The sequence below is a fragment of the Mauremys reevesii genome, linkage group 2, assembly GCF_016161935.1.
Source record: "Mauremys reevesii isolate NIE-2019 linkage group 2, ASM1616193v1, whole genome shotgun sequence".
Lineage (NCBI taxonomy): Eukaryota > Metazoa > Chordata > Testudines > Geoemydidae > Mauremys > Mauremys reevesii.
Genome location: NC_052624.1, coordinates 41659692 through 41686079, shown reverse-complemented (window position 1 = coordinate 41686079; position 26388 = coordinate 41659692). Strand labels below are relative to the sequence as shown.

Sequence of the window (26388 nt, the reverse complement as noted above, 5' to 3'; positions counted from 1 at the left end):
AATTTCTGCAATTTTAGTTTAGTAATGCTTGCCTTTGTCTTTACAAGATAATGTAATGGATTTTTTGAAAAGTAGTTTTAAAAAGATTAAATCTAAATACGCATGTATTCGAGTGACCAGGGAGATTGAAGTGTTCGCCGACCAGTTTTTGAATGTTATAATTTTTGACGTGTGATTTGTGTCCATTTATTCTGTTATTTATTATTGTGTACATTGGCCAAACTGGACAGTCTCTATGTAAAAGAATAAATGGACACAAATCAGACGTCAAGAGTTATAACATTAAAAAACCGGTAGGAGAACACTTCAATCTCCCTGGTCACTTGATTACAGACCTAAAAGTTGCAATATGACAACAAAAAAACTTCAAAAACAGACTCCAATGAGAGACTGCTGAATTGGAATTAATTTGCAATATGGACGCCATTAAATTAGGCTTGAATAAAGACTGGGAGTGGATGGGTCATTACACAATGTAAAACTATTTCCCCATGTTTATTCCTCCCCCCCAATACTGTTCCTCACACCTTCTTGTCACCTGCTGCAAATGGACCATTTTGATTATCAGTACAAAATTTTTTTTTCTCTCCTGCTGGTCATAGCTCACCTTAACTAATCACTCTCATTAGAGTGTGTATGGTAACACCCATTGTTTCATGTTCTCTGTGTGTATATATATATCTATATATATCTATATATATCTTCCTACTGTATTTTCCACTGCATGCATCTGATGAAGTGGGCTGTAGCCCACGAAAGCTTATGCTCAAATAAATTTGTTAGTCTCTAAGGTGCCACAAGTACTCCTGTTCTTTTTTTCTGGATAGGGATGCTTTCCTGAATGGGGGCCTAAATGTGGGGTAAATTAATAGTTAAGCGATTTTAAAAAAATTAAATTAATCCCATAGAATTGTACTACAAAAAGCGAACCAAAATAGTTTTGCCTGCTCAACAACATGAAGACTCCCGATAGAGAAAAACCCCCACAAAGTTAATTTTTTTAAGTTTATTTTGAATTATAATTTTTGGATAACCAAGCAGCTCTGTAAAGAGAAAGCACAGAAGAGTAATTCTGGCACTTTTGGATAGTACATAATTTTTTTCCAAAGATTTAAAGCACATTTCAGTCCACTTGCTCAGTCCATAGTCCATGTTATATGAGCTAAATTCGCTCATAGGATTCCAGAGGAAAGTAACCACATATACAGTCAATAAAACTATCTTCTTGGCTTCATCAGGGCCTTTAAAACGTCCTCTAGTCTACTTTAGCTAAACAGAATCCATAGTACACATGATAACTAGAGAATACACTGTATTGAAATGAGAAATGCTCAGCACAAATGGGACACTTGGTGGCATGCAGTTTAAAATAAAAGGTATCATTTCAGAAATTTATAAAATCCAAATAGATCAATTAAGCAACTAGAAAAAGAATGGACTGTTCATTGTTACTGTAAAAAAGGCACTTGGAGTTAATGAGACCAGAACTGAAGGGCTTGCAGCTGACACAAAGTTCAATTTTGTTTCATAAAAAGGTTCCAATACCAAGGGATGCTACTCAAGTTTCCTGGAGTTTTACATTAAAACAAATTGCTGAACAGATTATAATAAAGACATAAATGTTTACAACCAACTTGTAAAAATAAGAAAAGCATAGTATAAGCAAAATATTAAAAAGCAGCAATGCATAGCCTTCCTTTGAGATAATGCATAACTTTAGACACCAAGTGTCAAATTCTTGTGTTTAAGATACCCTTTCAGTAGCATTATCGTGATAAAATTGACTTAAGAAAATGTAACAAAGTTTCACCTGCTCCCATTCAAAGGAGATTTGAGGTCATAAACCTGCCAAAACAATGTCAATATTTTCAACATCCTTGATAACTAACATCAAGTAAATGGAATACCAATCACACTCTTCTTACAGCTGTCTCACTGGAGGCATCCATTAAATCACTTTTCAGAATAATGATTTAATTCTTCTCTAACATTTACACAGTAATGCATTTAAAGTTCTTTCAATGTTGCCCACCACAGATTTTCCTTTTCTCTTCCACAAACAATTAAGCACTTCCACAGAAAGAATATTTGGCAATTTCATACTCCACAGAAAGATGGATTTGCAATAGCTCACTTTATATTAAAAGCCATCAGTGGTCTTTCCTCTCGTTTTTGCCAAGGACTCTTTTTATCTTCTCCTTGGTCATCTTCATCATCGTCGTCGTCATCTTCATCATGGATGGATGTTCCGTGTTCGGGACTAGTTAGTGGGTCAGGTGTGGTTTCTGCAGTTCTTTTTATTGTTTCCTCCTGCAGGCTGGGCAACTGGACCCCACTTCTCCTGCTAGCTCCATCCAATAGGCTTCTTAGGGTACTGTCCTCAGGGCTGCAAACTGCTGTTCCACATTCACTGCCACTTTGGTCCATATCATCCAAATACACAAGCTGTGTATAAGCTGTGCTATCTGAAACTTTCTGCTCTCTTTGATGGTTTGCCTGCAGCGGCTGGTGAGTCTGTTGCAGGGACAAATGATCTCCTCTTCCCCTTCGGGCAGATTTTGGTTCATTCATATCAACACCAGAATCCAAACTGGCATCATTACTTCCATTCCTTCCAGCTCTTTGGAGATCAATGTATGAATGTCTAACATGAGCATTTGAACGTCCATCTAGAGAAACAAACCATGCCCGAGGATGAGGCAATGGCTTTCCACCTCCTAGCTCCATCAGAGCTTTTTCTGTAAGGAGCTGCACTTCACTATTCATTTGAGCCAGAGATGCATCATTAAGTGAGGCAGGAATGGATATGGACTCCGACATAGAAGCATTTTGTGGACTCCATTCACTTGCACCTGCATCTTGCAAATGTTGCTGAGATATTGCTTGTGATGATAACTGTTGGGGTTGCATCTGCTGCTGAGGATGTGGAAAAAGCTGCACATGAGGGTTAGAAAGCTCAGCCTGAAGTCTTTCAATATCAATCTGCTGGTCAGCTGGGACAACCAGCGGTTGGCTAACATAAGGATGTTCTCCTGGTAACTTCATGTAATGACCTGGGATGACCAATGTAGGCAATACTTTTCTGTAAACACTGTCATTAACTTGGTCAACAGAATTGCAGCAGATCAACTGACCTGGTCGAGGAAAAGATGTAGGTCGTTCAAGATGATCAACAGAACGAGACATCATACATTCAGTAGGTCTGCAATCTAGCAGTTCTTTTTCAGGGGCTGATGGGGAGGGGTACATTTGTTCCTGAATATTGTATTTACTTCCTGAAGAAATATGGTTTATGGATGCTTGAATCTCTCTCTCTTGCTTTTCAAATAAAGGTTGAGACAGCATAGCATTGTAACTTCTCCTGTAATCTTCTTTGATAGGGGACTCATATCCTTCTGATGTTTCCATGGAATTTCTTAATTTTGAAGGAAAAGTATCCACTGACTTATGGTAGTCTTTTCTTAAAGTCCCACTAGGAGTCAGGTTCTCCATGGAGATTTGGCTCTTGTCTTTCTCCTTATGAGAAAGCAGTTCCTCTCGGGAGCTAAACTCCTGTGAGGTACTGTACGAATGTTTGAGCATAGGAGTGTGCAAATCTGCTTCTCCACTAGAAGATACCATGTGGACAGCACTCATTAACTCCTTAACGCCTGAGTTTTCAGTGTGCCCATTGCTGGCAACAGACATCCCACCAGGAAATTCTGACTCCCGTCGGGAAAATATTAAATTGATATGGGACATGGAGGTTGATTGATCCTTCTTAGAACCATCCAATGCTGTAGAAAGCTGCAGTTTCTTATGGTGCTGACGTGGTTTCAAACACTTCCTCCTATAGTATGCCATAACAAAAAGAGTTATATATGTTTATGACTGTTGTACATAAAAAAGATCAGCAGCCGTGAAATAATGGGGTTTTCAAGCAATGACTGAAAGCTCAACTCTCAGTAGCAAAGTTCAATTAAAAAGGAATGAGTGTGAATTAAATAAGCATTAGGGAAACACCCCAAACACTTAATTTTAAACTGGGCTAGTGACTGGAACAGAAAAGCCTAACGAGAGCCAATAGCATATATTCACTGACAAAGGCTTACAATTCATTTTAGAATAGGGATTGTTGATAACTGATCATATACAGCACTGAAACAGGTAGAGTTATGGCTCAAGATATACACATCTTCTCTTTGATCCATAGTACTAAAACGTCTTCTACAGAAAATGTATAAGTTATAAAGGTGCCATGCTTCACATAACCCCTTTCCTAACAAACATGGGGAATACAGCTTGCACTATATGCAACCAGCAACATGAGGAAGGACTTTAGCTCACTGTCTCTTTCCTTTTCAAGTCCAGTGAGGTACATAATTCTTGTTTTTTTAAATGTAAATTTTTTTCAATAGACGATTGTACATAATTTCAGTATCATGCAAGCAGGGATGTTTATATTCTAAATGCAAACTGAATGACCAAAATGGTAAATTTTACCTGCAATAATACAAAAGAAGACACAACAAAACCACAAGTATGAGAGCCATCCCTCCTAGAATTGCCAAAAGGAACATTGTGTGATAGGTGGTAATGTCCTGCGTTACAATGGGACCTAGAAGGCAAGAAAACAGAGTTTAGACTTGTGACAACCTTTAAACAAAGAGGCAAATTAACTGACAGTCATGACACTTTCTTCCATGCTGTCAGGATGCTGAATGAGCAAAACTGCCATTAGGTGCTCCCCACCTGCAGTGCCTGCTTATGCCATATCTGAGAAAGATGTGGTGAGAGTGACTGATGGTTCTGCTGGCAACAATGCCAAACAGTTTGTTCTGTGGAAATCCATCTGACTGCAAGAACAGCATGCCATGCTGAGCATTGCTTCCTGGCTCCATCCAATACCACAGTGCCCCAACCTCACACAGCTGAAGTGCAGAAGCCCCTGCAGTGTCTTCGGCCAGTGGCATGCATGCCGCAGAACTGCTTTCCCTCTGCTGCCTGTTTTGATCAATTTGCAGTACATAGCAGATGTGGCACATTTAGGGCTTCATCTTTAGAGGTACTGGTTGCTCATATCTCTAGTTCGAGTCAATAGGAACTGTGGGTTTTAAGCACCTCTGAAAGCCAGGCCCTTAAATGCAGTAGAGTAAAACTAAAGATTTTAAGAACTGTTGATAAACTCTTTACTCACAGAGAAAGAGACACGTATACAATTTCCACTCCCAGTTATGTATGTGTAATCCCATTAGTTTAGCAGATCCTTCACACAGTTTGAAATACAGAGCCAAATTTTGTTTTCAGACAGAAAGGTGCAACTCCCAGTGACAGGGTTACATGAGTATGTACTGTGACTGAACAGAATTTTGCCTGTTTGTTTGAACAATGTTAAGGATCTAACCTAGAGGTTTCTAAACTATGGTCTATGAACCACTTGTGCTTCAAAAGCCATTGCTGGTGGTCCTTGGAGACCTGGCTGGGAACACAGTGCTGAGTCTCCTCTTTCCCAGATGTGAAACAGAAAGGGGATGGGGAGATGAAATGAAGAACAAAAATAGAAAGAGTGATTAACCTGTTCTAAAAATAAATAAAAGGAAAAAACATACTGTATTAAAGAGAGCCAAAAATACATTCATTCTTTCCTAATGTTACTCTTCCATGTAAACTACTGCTTTAGTTGCTACAAGGTATTATGTGAATGGAGAAGAGATGGCCCATGAGACTCTCAATTAAAGAGTGGTTCCACTGTGACAAAGTCTGAAAAACGCTGGCCTAGCCTTAAGAAGAAAGGAAAGTCAGAGCACAAGCAGAATCTCTACCTTAAAGGAAAAACTACAAGGACAATCAAAACTCTTGATAAGGTGAAATATTGTAGACATATGCGACTGGTATAAACACCATTAAAGTCAGAGACAAGAAAGTGACACAAACATCTGCCCCTCTCCCCCTTTTAAGGTACAATTAATTTTACAAGATTATTTTGAATTCAAACCACAGTTTGTCCTTGTCTACACCTGTAACTAAACCTTTGTTCAGCCCTAGGTCAAGCTGGATCTTTCAGCAATTGAATTTTTTTATAGCATAAACTTAAATAAATTGTTTAAGGAAAGAAAGCTGCCAGAAAGAATCTTTCTCCATATACTGAGGAAGCTCAGTGGAATCTATTTGGGCAGATTTGAAAACTAATCCTTACACAGTAGGTTGCTTTGTTTATGTACATGGTACATGGTTTGTTTGTGTAGTCAGGACAAGGCATTTTCATCACACTACCTCTGTTATGAACTTATCAAAACCTAATGAATGAAGACTCTCCAAGGAGGTGGTTTTTGTTTGGTTTAAACAAAGAAGCCTGTGTTTATTTGAAGCCGGGGAACTGGAATAAGAGAGCTGGCCACAGGAAAAAAAAATCAAGCCACGTCATGAATAGTTTCAACAGGAGTACAGGTACACATCACAGCTAGTTTACATTGATTTCTATGTTACTTAAATAGCTTCCTGAATGCCAACCAATGACAGTCTGCAAAGGGCAGTCAACCAGTACAGAATCAGGTATGTTGCTTATTTAGGGCCAAATTCCACCCTAAATTACACCTGGTGCAAGCTCAATGAAGTCAATGAGATTATAGCAGGTGTCAGTACAAAACTTCAAAAGCTTTCAAATGAACAATTAAGAAGACTCTAAATTGTGATTGTATTAGCTTCAGGTGAATCCATTTAAAAAACTTCAGAACAGATGTTTTAGTAATTGTTGGAACTCAGAAGTACATTGATATCATTATTCCCCTCACTTTCTCGCAATTAATTTACCAGATAGTGGTGACACAAGTGACACCAGTGCAAGGAATACTTCCTTATAAAGTTTCATGTGTAAGTGATTTTGAGTACAGGGATTCCTCCCCTCTCCCCAAAAGATTTTCACCCTTTACTTTCAGATTTCTCTTTTGTAATAATCCATTATTGATCAAGATGTGGCATCTCAGATGAAGTCATCCTGGAAAATATAAGTGTTATATATGAATACATTAATACTCATTACTGGAAATACTAATACATTTCAATTCAGTCTTACCTGGGTTAGTTGGAGACATGGCTGCAACCCAATAACCCAACTGTGGGGCAATGTATGTCCAGGTCAGCTGATTTCCTTCTTGTTGTACAAGCCCTAAACTACTCTTCAACCATGTCCCTGTAAAATACAAGATACAAAATGGGGCATCTTATTTTTTAATATGAGATCAGCATATACTAGTGAAAAAAAATAAATGTTAACAAAACTTTTGCCTTAAAACTTATCATTGAGCACTATAAGTCACACATCACTCTAAAGATATGGGGAAGTTGCAGGTCTTTAAACACATCTCTCTTTGACAATCATCGCTGAGTCCTTCCATGAGAAGTCATTTGAGAAGCTTTATACTAAAAAGAAGCTGTTTAAAATAAAGTAAAGCTATTAAAGATTCTAAAATGGATGTGGGAACTAGTGGTTGCCATCCCGGATTCCCTTTGCTGGAGGAGGTTATTTCTGAAGCTACTACATAGTGACTTCAAATATATTGTTTTAAATTTTATAAAACCCCTTTTAGAATTCTCACTGTTCAAAGAGGCATTATGGAAATTACAGCAAATCTCTTCAAGCTTCTATTTTGGCTGAAAAGATTTCCTTCTAAGGAACATGGATATACATATACTGTAAGCACACATGTATTCAGCATTCCACATCCCCATCTCCCTTACTTGCAATGGCCTTTTAGACGCATAAATCTTTTTATTTCCCTACAGATGGTTTTGTTTTTTCATCTAGAAAACTTTGATTCTTACTAACCTTCCCTCCAAATGGTCGTCAGTGTCTCTGGCCTGAAACTAAACCCTTTTTATGATGCCACTAATGAATTAGATAAGGAAGTGGTGGTGGAGGAAAGGTGAAAAATTTAAAATGATTGTAAAACACATTTAAGAGATTTTATTAGTTATATGTAATACCACAAAATTAACCTTAAAGTTTTGATGATTTCCACTGTAGTTCTTAAATTATCCACATGAGAAAATCATGGAAGTGTGTGATGAATGGCTTCTTTTAAAGAACATATTTGAATATTTGTTTGTTTTTTTCTTCTACATAATCAAATCCTTGTAAATCATATTTTTTGGTCTCAGCATAGCGCTTGTGTTAATATAGTAAAAGTTTTTTGCAAGACACATACTATTTGACAGACTGCTACATAGTGGTGAAAACCATCGACATATACCGACTTGGCATTTGAAACCTGGTTGAATGTGTAGCCAGTAATCACATTCAATATTGGTGCACAGTGGGGGAATGGAGAGGAAAGTATTTTCTGTGTTGTAAGGGAGGTATCCAGTAGGTATAATGTGTCATTTCACACAACATCAGCATCAACATTGTAATTTGAGCACTTCATCTACTGTAATGAATTTGTCTACAGAACAACCCTACAAAGTAGGGAAGTATTATCAGAGGCAATGGCAGTAAATGACTTGGCTAAGGTCACAAAAGAAGTTTCTAGTAGGCCCAAGGAATAAAATGAATCAAGAACTCCCAAGCAGCCACTTTTCCTCTTGATCTTCCACCAGGTAATTTTCTAGTAGCAGACATTTGTCCCTCCAATAGCCTTGAATGAGAAGCTGAGAACATAGCCAACAATCTCATAGGGAATGTCCTTATTCCATCAACTTTTGGTACAGTGACTGCTGTCTGCGACTGAAACGACAATCAGCAAGAACATTGTCCACAACTGAAACCACAATTTTCTACTATCCTCAGCAGGATCAGCCTTGATAATAAAACTACCTTGTCTTGGAATAAACCCTGTTTCAAAGACATGATGCTAAATGCAGAATGAATAAATATTATTAAAAAGCACAGCAGCATAAAAGAGCATTTGGAGAGTGTGCAGGGGTCTAAAAAGGCAGGTAGAAAAACAGGAGCCAAACAGCAGAGAGAGAGTGTGTCTGTGTGGTAGGGGTGATGAGGAGACTTATTCTTCAAGCCAAGCTTCTTTTACAGTCTCAATACCCCCAAGGATACAGGCACATTCCTACCTTAGTAGCAAAGCTGACATCTTTGGTACTTTATAGGTTACACGATAGACGTGGGAGACATTTGGACATTAACAGAAATAGATTAATTTACCATTACTTTGGATCAAGTTAAAGGGTAAGGCAGGGAGGCTTTCAGGACTAATATCTGAGGGCTAGTCTACACTTACCGCGCGGGTCGACGCGGTGAGTTCGACTTCGTCGAACTATCGGCGTCTCTGATGATGCGATCTAGGATCGAACTCTCCCGAAGCTCGAAAACGAACTCCTCTCCTCCACCTCGCAGCTGGAGTTAGCGAGCCTTGGAGTTGGAGCGCGGAGCGCGGCGTCTGGGGCGTCTGGAGTCGAAGGGAGGTGTTCGAATTATTCAGCTCGCCACGCTCTAGTTCGTTTTTGCTGTTTACCCCACCTAGTTTCTTAGTGTAGACCAGGCCTAAGACTACAGAAGAAGAGAGGAGCAGGCTCCTGTCCTAGGACTTGAGACACAAACTAGGGCAGAAAGTATCCGCCTCCTTTCTGTGTAAGTCTATTTTAAAATATATTTCACACAGGCAAAAGTGTGATGCAAGTTTTGTGATTAAAAAAATCACTAGGTCTGACTGCTCGAGAAATTCCTTAAAATGCCACTTATTTCAGTCTCTGCAACAAGGCAAGTTTAAGGGGATTCAAAAACCTAGGTGCTGAGGCCCCTGCAGTTCTGACTGACTTCAGTGGGACAGTGAGTGCTCAGCACTTCTGAGAATCAGGATCTTCAAGTTTATCCATGAATCCCCCATCACATCAATAACTGGATAACTCTAGAGAATGAGGAATTTTATATCTGCAGCCAAATCCACGTTTATGGCAGGAGTCATTATTGCAGCTATTCACTAGGGGGAACATGTGTCCAGCTTGCCTTCCTCACACTGCTCTGGAACAAACAGAATCCTTGTAGTGCCTCTTTAAAAGCTCTTCTGCTAATTATGTGCCTGATCAAGAAGCTAACAGAGACTACACTCTTAGCACTGTGAGCAAAGCTCACTCTTCATTCCAGCAGAACAAGATTGCTCACATTTTTCCAACAAAAGGAAGCTCTGTACTTGTAGAGAAAGCAAACAAAAGGGCGTACAAAGCATAAGGCTAGGCAGCCTTCTTGCCTGTCCTCCACTCATTTAGCTCGCCCACCAGTTTTTGCTAACTGCTGGCTATCTTCCAGAACACTAACTGGTCAGTGTAACACAAAACGCCAGCTGGAGAAGCTGATGTTCCCTCTCTCTTAAGAGAGGGCCAGAGCTCTAGAAATGTACTTGGTACCTACTACATGGGTCACCACTGGACACCACCATGGGTCACACTTATTTCCTATTTTAAATACAGAGCTTTGGTACATCAAATACCACTATGTGGTGACAACTGGAAAATGCTGAGTTTTTAATGGAGATCACTCTATCCTCAGAGAACTAAATACATTGCCTCACGCCAATGCCAAGGATGGTTCCCCCAGGGCTCTAGGTGACAACCTGATGGGAAGCCCACTGCATACCGCTCCCTGCACCAAGACTGTACTAAAGGTCCCTCTTGTCTTTTATATCTGTCATTTCTCACCAATAGGTATTTGATACATTTGAGTCTCTCCCCCAGGTGGTGGCCAAAGAGTGAGGTACGCCATCTTCCATAGCAGCAGCAGTTCTTCTACTGGTCCCAGTCAAAGTGCTGTATTTTTTTCTTGCGATAAGGTAGCCAGAAATGTACACAGTATTCCAGGCAGGGGTGCACTATCAATGTATAGAACTGCATTATAAAATTTGCACTATTAGTACAGTGCTCACTTTATATTATTTTATTACAAATATTTGCACTGTAAAAAAAGATTAAAAAGAGATAGTACAATCTATAAGCCAAAGCATGAAGGGGGCATACCAATGTTTAGCATATCTGGCATGGCAGCAAAGAATCCTGTGGCACCTTATAGACTAACAGATGTTTTGCAGCATGAGCTTTCGTGGGTGAATACCCACTTCTTCGGATGCAAGCAGTGGCATGTAAATACCTTGCAACACTGGGGGAGGGGGACTATTGGGTGGTTGGGTTCAGTTGAAGGGGGGGATATTTAAGAGCTACTGTTCTGTGCTTGCTTTTAATTCCTAAAACCTTTCAATACCATGGAATAATTCTTAATAAAATGATGTTTATAGACAGACTGGAATGTACACACTGTTCTTATTTATATATGTCATTGAGCTATTTTATTAAACTAAATTTAATTAAAAAATGAAACAAAATTTTCAATGACAAACAAAACACCACAAAATTCCCCCCAAATAAAATGAAAAATAATAAAAAATAAAAAGAATTTCACAAGGCTTTTACTATAGCTTGTATGCAGTGAAGTAGCAATCTTTAATATAAAAAAAGAATGTCCAAACTACACAAACATTTAGTTTTAATGTAGCTAGTTATATTTTTGTCTTGGATCTTCCTCTTTTTCCATCCTCAATCTGACGTTTAAGTGTTTTTTTTTCCTCCTCAGAGAAACCCATTTTTTCTCCTCAATTACTTTTCTACATGACCTTTCTACAGGAAGCACTCCCTAATAATTAATTAGAATGTTTTTAATAAATGACCAGTGATGGAATTATCCAACCAGATCTGCTGAAGGCAATCTAAGTAAGAGGATCAAAGTTGTGCTTACAATGCAAATGATTTGTTTCCTGTGGTATGAACAAATAAAATGGACGATTTAATTAACCAGAAATCAAATTAAGCCAACTATCCTGATTTACTTTTTATGCATAATATTATTCTCACTGGACAGTCTTGGAAATGAAATGGGGATTATTTTTTACTATTACCACACAATAGCCTAGTTGTAATAAATACACATTTCTTAATAAGAATCAGTTTTTATTTAGCTAATGATTTCTTCTTCAGTGGCTGTGATTTCACACAGGATGGCACTGTCTATAAATATAAGGTTCAAAACAAATGCATGTGTTAGAGAGAATGGGATAGGACATTAAGCTATTAAACCATATGTGTACTGTATGTGATATTCAAATATTGCTAATATGGTTATTTCTAAAACTAATTTCTTTAGACATGTCAAAAGACACTTGCCCTCACTGAGAATTAAGTCTACGGCACGCTTATGAAATTAACCTTTACATTCTTCTTCTGAGTAAAGAAGCCCCAATTTTCTTCAAGTGTGTAAATGGACACTTTTTATTCTGATAAGTGAAAAACTACAGGCTTTTCTTAAAACTGGCAGCAAAAAATTACTAGGTTACAACCAGCATAAGAAATTTTAGTCTAACAAGGGTGGGTTATTTTTTTGTTTTTTGGAAAATCCATAAGCCATGAAAATACAACTTGGAAAATTCCTACTTGACAATCAATATAACATCAGAAGTGCCACTGTTATTATACAGAAATGCTATTTTTTCTTGCCACAAATACACAGGAGTTTAACAATTCTTAGGAATAAGTTAATATTACAATATTGTTTTTGAAGTTGCTAAGCAACACCAATAATTGAATGTCCATGCTCTGAGATCATATCTTCATTATTCTTCCACTCTGACAGCATTTGTTGTATGGCATTTGGGAATAGTGTAGTTAAATCCTGCCACTGTTTTAGTAACCTCATCATTATTTGGCAAAAAGAAACCAATTTGGTGTGTTTCAGACCACTGATTATCAGAAAAATACACATTTTATTACATGGAATCTAAACTATTTCTGCCAAAAAACCAGCATCACAAAATGTTATTGTTCAATGCATGACTGAAGTTTGAACAGAGCACTGTGGTTTTCCTTTGTTACCTTTGTCTTAATAATAAAAGAGAGAAGCTGAATAAAATTACCTGTCTAATATTTAACAAAAGCACATACCATTTTTCTTTACTAGTAATTTTAATAGCATCTGAGGTAGGGGAGGGGCAGACTGTATACAAAAGTTATTTCCATCGTTTCTTCCCCCCCCCCCCAAACCCAGAAGAGAAAAGGCTTATTAAAGGAAATCTCTATTACACAAAAATCAATAATTCTGTTTCAATGGGAAAGCTTGGCTCTGCCTTCCCCATCTCAATTTCTGATTCTGAATATGTTTATATGAAACATATTCACTTTAACATTTCCTTTATCACATGACTAATTTCAATAAATAATACAATTAATATTATATAACTAATATTAAGTAAATAAACAAAACCCTGCAACTCTAACTCGTCCAATCCAAAGACCTCAAAGCACTTTACATCCTTTAATCCATTCAGCCTCACACCACTCCTTTGAGGTAGGTAAGCATTATCTTTATTTTACAGATTTGGAAACTGAGGCAGAAACACATTAAGAGATGATTAGCACCTCAAACTCCCTTTGATGTCAGTGTGAGTTGTAGGTGAGCAGTGGTTTCAGGATCAGGCCTCAGAGTAGCAGCCGTGTTAGTCTTTTGCATAGAGACTGTCCGGTTTGGCCAATGTACATGGCAGAGGGGCACTGCTGGCACATGATGGCATATATCACGTTGGTAGATGTGTAGGTGTACGAGCCCCTGATGTGGACACCAGCCAGCTCTGTCCACATATCCATTCAAGTGACACCATCATAGGACCTAATCACATCAGACACGCCATCAGGGGCTCGTACACCTGCACATCTACCAACGTGATATATGCCATCATGTGCCAGCAATGCCCCTCTGCCATGTACATTGGCCAAACCGGACAGTCTCTACGCAAAAGAATAAATGGACACAAATCTGACATCAGGAATCATAACATTCAAAAACCAGTGGGAGAACACTTCAACCTCTCTAACCACTCAGTGACAGACTTGAAGGTGGCAATTTTGCAACAAAAAAACTTCAAAAACAGACTCCAAAGAGAAACTGCTGAACTCGAATTAATATGCAAATTAGATTCAATTAACTCTGGCCTAAACAGAGACTGGGAATGGTTGGGTCATTACACTAATTGAATCTATTTCCCTATGTTAAGTTCTCCTTACACCTTCTATGGGTCATCTTAATTATCACTTCAAAAAGGTTTTTTTCTTCCTGCTGATGATAGCTCATCTCAATTGATTAGACTTTTCCTGTTGGTATGCATACTTCCACCTTTTCATGTTCTCTGTATGTATAAATGTCTCCTGTCTGTGTGTTCCATTCTATGCATCCGAAGAAGTGAGCTATAGCTCACGAAAGCTCATGCTAAAATAAATTTGTTAGTCTTTAAGGTGCCACAAGTACTCCTGTTCTTTTTGAGGATCAGGCCTAGAGTTTGTAATACTATTGGCTAGGGTGACTTCCACATTTCACTTAGAATTATTAATTAACAGTTACCCTTCGTGACACAGGAAGACTGTCCTGATACTCAGACCCTTCCTGCTTTACCACTGACACTTCCTCAGCTTCTACCCTCAGGCAGCTCCAATACTCAGATCCACTCCCTTCCCACACTTCCAGCTTCCAACACCTCCCCACAACAGTCCCAGGCAACACAACCCCCCTCGGCCCCCAGCTCTACCCTGCTCTCTCAGTCTCAAATCCAATGACTACCTCCCCTCTCTGCTACACACATTTGTGTTGGGAAACGGGAAGTCTGGCACCCCGAGAGGGGCAGAGCTAATATTGCTGTGTACTGGCTGCACTGTATAGCGGTTGTGCATTAGTGAAATCAGTATTGCTGTATGGAGGAATACAGCATATATGACGTTCCTGGTCTTGACGTTTATTTCCTTGCTTTTGCAGTTTTGCATTAGATATGTTGTGTTCACCAAGTTTAACAACATGTTGTTTGGGCATATTAATATATTTTAGCATCAACTTTGTTCCTTGTCTATCTTCTTTCTCATCCCTCCTTTGTTATACATCATCATAACATTCATGCTTCTGACTCATTTGCTATGCCACAAAATCCCTGTCACTATTGTCCAAGCAATATATATGGTACATCAGTGAGAGAAGGAGGGGGGGGAAACCCTTTCATATCACTTCTAGTTTTGAAAGCTCTACTCTGTACTTTAGAAAGTACAATAAAACACACATTGCGTGTTAATAAAACACAACCACAACTGCCTGTGACCCATGTTCTTAATTACACTCCTCCAAAGGGATCATGCTAGCCAAAACCTCCCTCAGAGAGCTAAACATGTGAAGCATCAGCAAAGAGCTTCTCCCCGCTTCCCTCACTGAAGCTGAGATCTGTCTACTACTCTGCAATTATATTTGCATCTATTATATTATGCAGGCTTCACATACGATTAAAAAGCTGTTTTTGGTAACTGCCATTTCTATGGCAACACTCAGAAAGAACAGAATTCTTTGAAAGCAGTTAAACTGTATTCCTTAGTGGATTTAATCTTTAAAAAGAGGAATTTAACCTTGACAGTTTTGAGATTAAAAAGAAAGTCAAAATCAAGTTGTCAAAGAGCTTGTAAACTACAGAAGTAATACACAGTGTAATCTGGGAACTTTGTAGAGGCCGATTTCCTCTTCACAATTTGCAAGAGAATTTCCATGTGTTCAGCTAACCTGATAGTTTCTGGCGATATAATAGCCAGAATTTTGAATCTGGTTATACAGACTGACTTTGATTATAAGCTATTTGGGGCAGGGAACGGGTCTTCTTCCTGTGTGTGCATTCAGTGCCCAGCAAAATGGTGCTCTGATCCTGGCTGGAGCCTTTGGGTGCTACTATAATACAAATAGTTACCACAATAAGTGGACTATATTACAATCACATACAGAGAGGTTTTGGTATTCAGTGAAGGACCAAAGTGTGTGAAATCCCATAGCAAGTAAACCACGGTGTGTGCAGTAATTATCTCTTGCAGTCCAATTATACTTGACTTAGGGTACCATCGACATAGCAACTAGACACCAGTAGCTGGCCCCGCAGGGCTGTTTCATTGCTGTGCAGACTTCCGGACTCGGGCTGGAGCCCGGGCTCTAGGACCTGTGAGATGGGAGGATCCCAGAGCTCAGGCAGAACCTGGAAGTCTACACAGCAATGAAACAGCCCTACAGCCAGAGTCTCACAAGCCCAAGTCAGGTGTTATGGGCTAGCCGCATGCTTTTCTTTGCTATATAGACATACCCTTCGAGACCACTCATATAAAATCAACAGTCTTTCTAGAAAACTGTACATTAGTCATCTCACCAAAGATTACAAATAATTCACTTTAACATAAAAAATTCTAGATCCCTATCTTAATGCTTGAGATATTTTCTAAAATATTCCCCCAGGACCTATGCCTCACCAGATGCCTCCCAGTTGTTCCTCTCCCAGTCACTTATCACACCAAAAGCTTGCAAGTGTGCACAGACAGCCTGGCCCAGCAGACAGACTCTCTCCTCTCACTGCATCCACCACAGCTCTCTCTAACATAACTTTTCATTGGTCAGTATTACAGTAAATAAACCTGCCAAATACGTAAGACCTTGTCTGGACAGTGTCATTTGCCTACATCTGTCACAGAACATGTGAACGCAGCAAGTCTCCTCTCAGCCCAGATGAATCTCCTAGACTCTCCATAAGAGGTTTAATCAGAGGCTTTCACCAGTCAATTGCTTTAGAATAACTGCGGTATAACAGACAGCTGGAATCTACAATAAACTGTTTTAATTCTTCAGTGCTCTAGAATCCTCCTCAGCATGTGAGAATTACTTTACCTAGTAAAAACAAATAAAAGCATGCTTCAAATTTATATTTAATGAGCTTTTCTGTGGCACTCACAACACCAGTATCTGTGTATTCATGTATTTATTAACACAAGACCCATTTGAGGGTAGGAAGTATTATCCTCGTTTAACAGGTGAGGAATCAAGACACACGGGATGAAACTCTGACCCCACTGAAATCAAAAGATGTTTTGCCATATGAAGATGCAGATAGGCACCTAGCAGGATCATATGTAGTCAAAGCACTAAGTACTGTACTGTACCAGTGTATAAAACATCTTTCTTTGTAAAAAGAGATCCCCAAGATATTTTTCTTCCTTCCACATTGCTATCCTTTACATTAATGCATAGTTGAGTTTTCATTAATCATGGAATGCGTTCTGTTCTCTGCACAGAAGCTGGTAAGTTAAAGACAACAAGGTTATGTCCAAGACGTATGAAGTGTTCAGGGAAAAGGAAATACACTGAAACAGGACACTGAGCTACACTCAGTTTCATTTAAACATTAGAGCATGAAAGAGAAAATAAATATTTTACTAAGGGAAAAAAGTAAAAAAAAATTTAACCTCCTCACCCCTGAATCCTTTGCCATTACTTCCAGGACAAGCCACATGTGACTCTTTGGGGTTAAGGTGTTAATCGGATGTACCAAAAGCTTCACTGAGGGATCAATCCTGATCTCTACATTATGCACTCTTGGATATCTAGTTATCCATTGCCATATACTTTGAAAAATTAGACACCAAACATACATTTGCAAGCACTTTCACATCACACAGAGATTAGGAATTAGTACAGGGGTGGGCAAACTACGGCCCATGAGCTGTTTTAAACCAGCCCGCGAGCTCCCGCTGGGGAGTGGAGTCTGGGGCTTGCCCTGCTCTGGCGCTCCAGTTGGGCCGAGGGCCTCACCATGCGGGTTGGCCCCGCTCCGGTGCTGCACCACATGACTTGAACCCGCTCCAGCCCGGGCATGGGCTGCACCACATGGTTTCTGGAAGCCACAGCATGGCCCTGCTCTGGGGCGCAGGGTTGGGGGCTGCACTACATGGCTCCTGGAAGCAGCATAGCCCCACTCCGGAGCTCTAGCAGGATCAGAGGCCACTCGACGTGTAGGAGCTGCAGAAGGGACATGCCACTGCTTCCAGGAGCAACTTGAGGTAAGTGCTGCTCAGAGCCTGCACCCCTGAGCCTCTCCTCACACCCCAACCTCCACGCCCAGCCCTGATCCCCCTCCTGCACCCTAAACCTCTCATCCCAAGCCCCACCCTGGAGCCTGCAGCCCCAGCCCTTCCCACCCTCCTGCCTCGGCCCTGATCCCCCCCACCCCCGGAACCTCTTGGTCCCAGCCCAGAGCACCCTCCTACATCCCAAAATCCTCGTCCCCAGCCCCATCCCAGAGCCCTCACCCCCTCCTGCACCCCAACCCCAGTTTTATGAGCATTCATGGCCCGCCATACAATTTCTATTCCCCAATGTGATTGACCCCAAGGATTTCCTCAAACAAATAAAAACCAAGCATGTTAAAGTGAAGCAGAAACCAGTCAAATGGTAAGAACATAAAAATGGCCATATTGGGTCAGACCTAACCCAGTATCCTGTTGTCTGAGAGTGGACAATGCTAGATGCTTCACAGCGAATGAATGGAACAGGGCAATTTTAAGGGATCCATTCCGTCATCCAGTTCTAGCTTTAGGGACACCCAGAGCATGGGGTTGCGTCCCTGACCATCCTGGCTAATAGCCATTGATAGAGCTATTCTCCATGAACCCAGTTATACTTTTGGCCTTCTCAAGATCATCTGGCAATGAGTTCCATAGGTTAACTGTACATTCTGTGAAGAAGTACTTCCTTTTGTTTGTTTGAAACCTGCTGTCTATTAATGTCATTGGGTGACCCCTAGATCTTGTGTTAGGTGAAAGGGTAAATAACACTTTTTCTCCACACCATTCAGGATTTCATAGACCTCTATCATAGTCTCCTCCCCGCCCCAGTCGTCTCTTTTCTAAGATGAACAGTCCCAGTCTTTTTAATCTCTCATCTGGAAGTTGTTCCATATCCCTAATCATTGTAGTTGCCCTTCTCTGTACCTTTTCCTATTCTATTCTATCTTTTGTAATGGAGCAATCAGAACTCCATGCAGTACCATGGATTTATACAGTGACACTATGATATTTTCTGTTTTATTATCTATCACTTTCCTAATGGTTCCATTGCACATTGAGCATATATTTTCAGAGAACTATCCACAATGACTCCAAGATCTCTTTGAGTGGTAACAGCTAATTTACACCCCATCATTTTGTACGTATAGTGCATCACTTTCACTGAATTTCATCTTCCACTTGGCTGCCCAGTCATCCTATTTAATGAGATCCCTTTGCAATTCTTCTCAGTCAGCTTTGGACTTAATTATCTTGAGTAATTTTGTGTCATCTTCAAGTTTTGCCACTGTTCACCCTCTTTTCCAGAACATTTATGATAACAGCACAGGTCCCAGTACAGATCCTTGGGGGATCTCGCTATTTACCTCGCTTCATTATGAAACCAAAAATTTATTCCTACCCTTTGTTTCCTACTTTTTAACCAGTTACTACTGATCTATCAGAAAGTCCAAATACACTAGATCAACTGCATCATCTTTGTCCACATGCTTGTTGACACCCTCAAAGAATTCTAATAAATTGGTGAGGCATGATTTCCCTTTACCAAAGCTGTGTTGACTCTTCAACATATTGGTGTTCAGGTGTGTCTGATAATTCTGTTCTTTATTACAGTTTCAACCAATTTGCCTAGTACTGGAGTTAAGCTTAACGGCTTTTAATTGCCAAGATCACCTTGGGAGCATTTTAAAAAATATCAGTATTACATTAGCTACCCTCCAGTCATCTGGTACAGAGGCTGATTCAAGCAATAAGTTGCATACCACAGTTTGTAGTTCTGCAATTTCATGTTTGAGTTCCTTCAAAACTCTTGGGTGGATATCATCGGGACGTGCTGACTTATTACAGTTTAATTTATAAATTTGTTCAAAACCTCCTCTATGGACACCTCAATCTGGACAGTTCCTCAGATTTGTCACCTAAAAAGAATTTCTCAGGTGTGGTGACCTCTCTCACATCAGCTGGGAAGATGGCGGCGGCTGCGGCTGTGCAGAGTATCGGGAGCGGCCTGGGCCGGAGCCTCAGGGAGCTTTGGATCCACCTATGTCAGCGCTCGCTGGGCAGCCAGGGCACCAGAGACTTCACTGAACAGCACTACGTGACTCTGAAGAAGGCAAACCCGGACTTCCCCATCCTGATTCGAGAGTGCTCTGGTGTGCAGCCTAAGCTCTGGGCTCGATACGAGTTTGGCAGAGAGAGTTGCGTGCCACTGAATAATCTCAATGTGGATCAAGTGGCCAAGGCCCTGGAGAACATTGTTCACAGCAAAACATGAAGACAAAGAGAACTGAACCTGCATATGCTGAAGCCCTTGCCTGAATGGGTTTACTGGAGAAGCTGTATATCTGTAATTGTAACTTATTAATCGCATATAAAAGCATGTCTGACAAAGTGGAAAAAAAAAATCAGCTGCGATGCAAAGAATTCACTTAGCTTCTTTGCAATGGCCATGTGTTCCTTGAGTTCTCCTTTTAGCGCTCCAATCATCCAATGGCCCCATACAGTTCTGTCTTTCTGTCCCTGTTCAGGGAACGGGAAGCTTTTCAGAGAATGCTAACATGGAGGCCCTGGACTTTAATTTCTTACTTAGCAGCCTAAATTTGGTCTCTCTCCTATCTTTTTCCTATGTCATTTGTACCTACATGTATCATGACCACTGGCTCCTCCCCAGCACTGTACATAAGCCTGTCTAATATCAGAGGGGTAGCCATGTTAATATGGATCTGTAAAAGCAGCAAAGAGTCCTGTGGCACCTTATTGACTAATGGACGTATTGGAGCATGAGCTTTTGTGGGTGAATACCCACTTCGTCGGATGCATCCGACGAAGTGGGTATTCACCCATGAAAGCTCATGCTCCAATACGTCTGTTAGTCTATAAGGTGCCACAGGACTCTTTACAAGCCTGTCTAAATATCTCATGAAATCTGCAACCTTCACACGCACTAGGCAATTTACCATGCTGTTCTCCTGGCCATCACAAACCCAACTATCTATATTTCTAATAACTGAATCACCCATTGCTATTACCGGTCTCTTCCCAATAACTGGGCTATCCTCAGTGCGAGAGGATACCATGACATCATCTGGAAGTAGGGTCCCAAATGATGATGGGTCTCATGGATATTTAGATGCATGGAGTCTCCATGCATCTGATGAAGTGGGTTTTAGCCCATGAAAGCTTATGCCCAAATAAATCTGTTAGTCTCTAAGGTGCCACAAGTACTCCTCGTTCTTTTTGTATGCAGTATAGTTGACTCTAAAAAGCTGAAATACTTCTCACGTTTCTGGCAGGGAGAGAGAAATATTAGACATGTTTCATCCTCAGGATTCAATAAATTTTGCTGGGAAAACATTGTCTTATACAAACCCAGAGGCTTCTAGACTCGAAACACAGGCTTCTAGACTTGAAACACCGGAATTTTCTTCTACAGAGTGGAGAGATGACTCTTTACATTGGCCAAAATTGACAGTTTTTTAGGTTTTTTGCCATGGACAGTCTGCATTTTTGTTACCATAAGCTCTATCCTGTAGAGGGAATTGGGGGGTGGAAACCAAGCATATTTAAGTGAAAGCTGTTCACTGGTGGACACTGGTGGAATGGGAAAATCAGAAAAACGATTCTGATAACAATCTGCTTTATCTATTTCATACTGTTCCAAATAAGATGTTTCATTACTAAACAAATGTACTGGTTTGAATGCATGGCACATCAAGCAAATTAAAGCAGTATTACCTTTGAATAATTAATAAAATAAACAGCAACTAATTATGCCCTTGAGAAGTTTTGTCTAAATTAATTAATCCAACTTTATTTTCATGATGGTACAGTGTACTCTTCAGCAACTGTAAGTACTGGGAATAGCAGGCACAGGTACATTAGCATTATGGAGTCATGTCTTCTAAAGATATGCCAAAATGCAAGTCCATCATCTTGCTGTGTTGGCGAATGTGTGTTTGGTATTTATGGAGATTGTAGGTTTCTTTCTTTTGAATCTCAGCCAACAATGGGAGTTACTTTTATTTAATATTACAGATTATATTATAATTTTGAAAGTAAGGGATATTTGGAAGAAATTTATGAAAGCTGTCTTGCCATTTCTCTTCCAAGATTTCCCTTGGTCCTGTCAGAATCTTGAAGATTGCTACATTTTTCTTTCTTTATACATAAACAAACAGACTTTAGACTGATTTCACTCCTGACACGCAACCCCATACAGCTCCTTGATTTCAACAAGATTTACACTCACATAACTGAAGGAAGAATTGGATTCCCAGTGTTCTTGGCCACCATACTTCTGGGCCGGGACTCCTTCCTGGAGTCTATTAAATGATGTTCCTATTCAGCCAGAAATGGTGGGGTTGTGTATTATGGTCCCTGTCCCCACTACCCAAATGAGCTCTTGATTCTCCTGTACCACTTCCAGTCTCTACCAGCTAGAGAGATGAAGGAGTAGGACTTTAAATTCCCTGACTATTCTGAACGACCATCAGTGCAGGAGCACTTTTCTTATGGTCTGTACATCATCCATTCACCAGCATCGAAGTCTCCAGCAATACTCTGCTAGCCTCATGGCACATCTGTATATGCAGTCAATACAGAACCAGCCAAAGCATTGAGAGGGCTCGAACAGCCCATTTTTGTGGCACCAGTTACCCCCATTCAGTTACATCCAGTGCATACTGGACTCAGATGAAGATAAGAATGGCCATACTGGGTCAGACCAATGATCCATTTAGCCCAGTACCCTGTCTTCCAATAGTGTCTGGTACCAGGTGGTTCCAAGGGAATGAACAGAACAAGGCAGTTATCAAGTGATTCATCCTCTGTTATCCAGAGCCAGCTTCTGGCAGTCCAAGTACAGGGACACCCAGAGCATTGGGTATCATCTCTGACCATCTTGGCTAAAAACCATTGATAGACCTATCCTCCATGAATTTATCTAATTCTTGGTGGAACCCAGTTATACTTTTGGTCTTGACAACATCCCTGACAATGAGTATCAGAGTTTGACTGTGTGTGTTGTGTGAAGAAGTGCTTCCTGTTGTTTTAAACCTGCTGCCTATTAATTTCATTGGGCGATCCCTGGTTCTGATTCACTTTCTCCACACCATTCATTATTTGATAGACATCTAGCATATTCCCTCACAGTCGTCTCTTTTCCAAACTGAACAGTCCCAGTCTTTTTAATCCCTCCTCATATGGAGCTTTTCCATATCCCTATTCCTGTTTGTTGTCCTTCGCTGTACTTTTTCCAATTCTAATATATATTTTTTGAGATGGGGTGACCAGAACTGCATGTAGTGTTCAAGGTGTGTGCGTACCATGAATTTATATAGCGGCATTATGACATTTTCTATCTTATTACCTATCCCTTTCCTAGTGGTTCCTAACATTTTATTAGCTTTTCTGACTGCCGCTGCACATTGAGTGAATGTTTTCAGAGAACTACCCCTAATGACTCCAAGATCTCTTTCTTGAATGGTAATACCTAATTTAGACCCCATCATTTTGTATGTATAGTTGAGGTTATGTTTTCCAAGCCACACTACTTTGCATTTATCAACAATAAATTTCTTCTGCCATTTTGTTGGCCAGTCACTCAGTTTTGTGGGTATCTAGTCCTTTATATGCAATAGTGAAACACAAAGAGAGCTTTTACTGCCCCACTATTGGGACACGGAAGTTTAGTCATAAATCAGCAGTCACCTTAAAATCAAAATCATAATCTTTTACAGTAACTACCAGTGAGCCATGCTTCAGTTATAATGCAGCAGACAGGAAGGATTAGGGATGGACGGCTTCTTGTGTGGAAAGTGAATGAGTCAGTCTTCCTATTCTTCTTTTGAACAAGTGAAAAACAGAACAGTTTCTAGAATCACAAATCAAAATCAGTTTCAGGAAGAACCTGAATGTATGAACCCTACTGCTAACTGTGCTATAAAAAGCAGATCAAGTAAGTAGGAGTTAAGAGAAGAATTTTCAAATTAGCTAGGGGTAAACAGAAAACTAGCTATTCCACATCTTGTGTAAAAATTGCAAAGCCTTCTCCATTACATTCTTTACATTTGATCTAAACATTCTACAGAAGACATATCCTTCTTTATTAAGTTCTACAGGATGTTCAGAGCCATTTCTAAATAAATCCTCTAATAATTTTTTTCTCTAACAGATTTCCTCTAACAGATTTTTTTCTATTAGGAACGACACTTTAAAACCCAAGATACACCTTCAGTTAATAGAGGCAGAAGATAAGCCAAATGCTCATTTGAGGAAAAAATGGTTTCATACTTGTTCTTCTATTTCTGAAATCTTCTACAAGATATCATAATGTAAGACAAATCTCTCACCTGCGAGGAGCACCTAAACAATTTTTCTCTCTCCAGGAAATCCACGCTTCTGACTTCCCATTTCTCTTTCTTTCTAATCTCTACCTTTCTCCTCTTTCATTCCTCTTTCTTTTCCTCCTGAAATTGCTCCTCAATCAGATAAACCTTTCAGGAGCCAATTAAATCATTCAAGGTGAAATTTACCCCTGTACAGAGGGCCAGCACGAGGCACATGCACCACTTCAAACTATGAGGGTTTAAGTTTTAAATATGGTTTGCATAATATATATGCCTTCTGCTGGCTTTCTGTCAAGGAATGAATTTCACGGAGCAACAGAGACAACTCAGTGCATTTTCTTTGACAGTGTATGTTCATGGTATTTCTCATCCTTTCAAAGTGTTCAGTGGCTCTCATTTGCTCACAACTGATTTTTGTTAATCTAGATGTACAAAACCCTTCCAGATGTTGAAATCTACATTGTTAGATAACTTAAAAGCAGATTAATTTTTTATTCAAAACACCGATTAGAATATTGACAAAGTTTACACAAAAAAGAAACAATACACATCATACACAACTGTTTAGCTTTTAATACCTAATCATGTAGCTTTATTAATACAAATTCTACTTTTAGACATAGCAAGAAAACAGATTTTTAAATACTCTCTAAAAGGGACATTAAATGAAAAACAGTGAGAAGCAAGCTTCAGAGGAATGAAAATGATTGCAGGATCACTACAAAATACTGCTTACCAAATTTCTGGTCAAACCTCCATGCTGGAACATGGCCATTGTGCTTCAGGTTGCTGTTTGTTGGCAGAGGCACTGTTACGTAGATGGGGCCATTCACTGGGATTGGAGTCCCATCGCTGTTGAGCAAATGAACACTGACTGCAGTGACAGGGGTAAGATCATACCTGGTGCTATTTCCTATCAAGTGAAAGAATAATGGTATGTTACATATTTGTATTAATTATTATACATTACATTATCTGTTATCAAGGGAAGGTGAAATTAAAGCTAACCTGTTAATACTGCCAGAAAACTGACATTTAAATTTCTTAATTTTCCACCTGATAATCTTTGCAAGAAGTATTTTATACTTTTTAAAATACATTTTCTTCTTTCCATTCTTCTTTAAGAAGATTTGCACAAGCATAGTTCAAATGCATATAGCCCATAATTTAAATGCACTAATGGCCAAAATTTGCAATAGTATAAGAGAGGACAATATTAACTATTGTTTTAAAATTCAAGAATGCTTTTACTTTGCTTCTTTACTGAAATTAAAAGCCAAACCGTATACATTTTTATGATCTGTAATACTATTTTTCTTAGATCCATTTATATTAAAGAATTTATTAGACATAGTGATCATTAGTTTATGTTTAAAAATGATCACCCACCAAAGTACAGTATTAATCAAAATGTATTTGATTTAAAAAAAAAATTATAAACCCATGCGTCTATGACCATAGAGCAGAAAGAGGAAGAGAGCTACTAAAGAAAAGGAAAGAACTACAGATGGCAGCACCTTTGGGAAATAATCTCACACCTCCCTGCAAAACTTTTAAGTGAGCATCTAAAAAACACTAAACCTAGAGATTGCCAGAGCACAGACATGATCACCTACTAATCTAAAACATGAAATGGGATCTCTAGACAATGGGTGGTATCACAATTCAGGTATCTGTTAGGATGAGGTTTCAGTACAGCCAGGGCATACAGATAGGCATACAAGATTTTTACTATGACTCTTAAAAGTCAGTAAGATTTCAGGGATGACCTTTATTGAACACCATTATTCTCACTGACAAAGTCAGCTAACCAAAGTCAAGGCCTTACCAAAATAATAAAAAATAAAATAAAAATAAAGCACTTACAAAAGATGCCAGATTGACAACTCCCATGATCTGAGATGTTCCTTTTTGGTTAAGATTCCGAGAAGAGGAAGATAGTCAACTGTGTTAAAGCAGCAAAGAGTCTTGTGGCACCTTATAGACTAACAGACGTTTTGGAGCATGGGCTTTCGTGGGTGAATACCCACTTCGTCGGATACATGTGGGTATTCACCCACGAAAGCTCATGGTCCAAAACGTCTGTTAGTCTATAAGGTGCCAGAAGACTCTTTGCTGCTTTTACAGATCCAGACTACCCCTCTGATACTTAACTGTGGTAAAGTCACTTGACAGGTCA

At 39.6% G+C, this 26388-nt stretch overlaps 2 protein-coding genes across 4 annotated transcripts in view; one reads left to right on the top strand and one right to left on the bottom strand.

The window, feature by feature from the left end:
* Positions 1–775: 775 nt before the first annotated feature.
* FAM171A1 (family with sequence similarity 171 member A1) overlaps positions 776–26388 on the bottom strand; it is a 128106-nt gene continuing 102493 nt past the window's right edge. For all 3 annotated transcript variants that reach the window (XM_039526971.1, XM_039526970.1, XM_039526972.1), the window contains exons 5-8: positions 24946–25122; positions 7052–7168; positions 4483–4597; positions 776–3829 (exon numbers count right to left, since the gene is read on the bottom strand). In XM_039526971.1, coding sequence (XP_039382905.1) covers positions 2131–3829; positions 4483–4597; positions 7052–7168; positions 24946–25122 — 2108 coding nt within the window. In that variant the 3' untranslated portion in view covers positions 776–2130. The remainder of the gene's footprint in view (positions 3830–4482; positions 4598–7051; positions 7169–24945; positions 25123–26388) is intronic.
* Positions 19832–20195, top strand: LOC120399078 (NADH dehydrogenase [ubiquinone] 1 alpha subcomplex subunit 2-like). Its single transcript, XM_039526973.1, has one exon. The coding sequence runs from the start codon at positions 19832–19834 to the stop codon at positions 20135–20137; it is 306 nt and encodes a 101-aa protein (XP_039382907.1). The 3' UTR covers positions 20138–20195.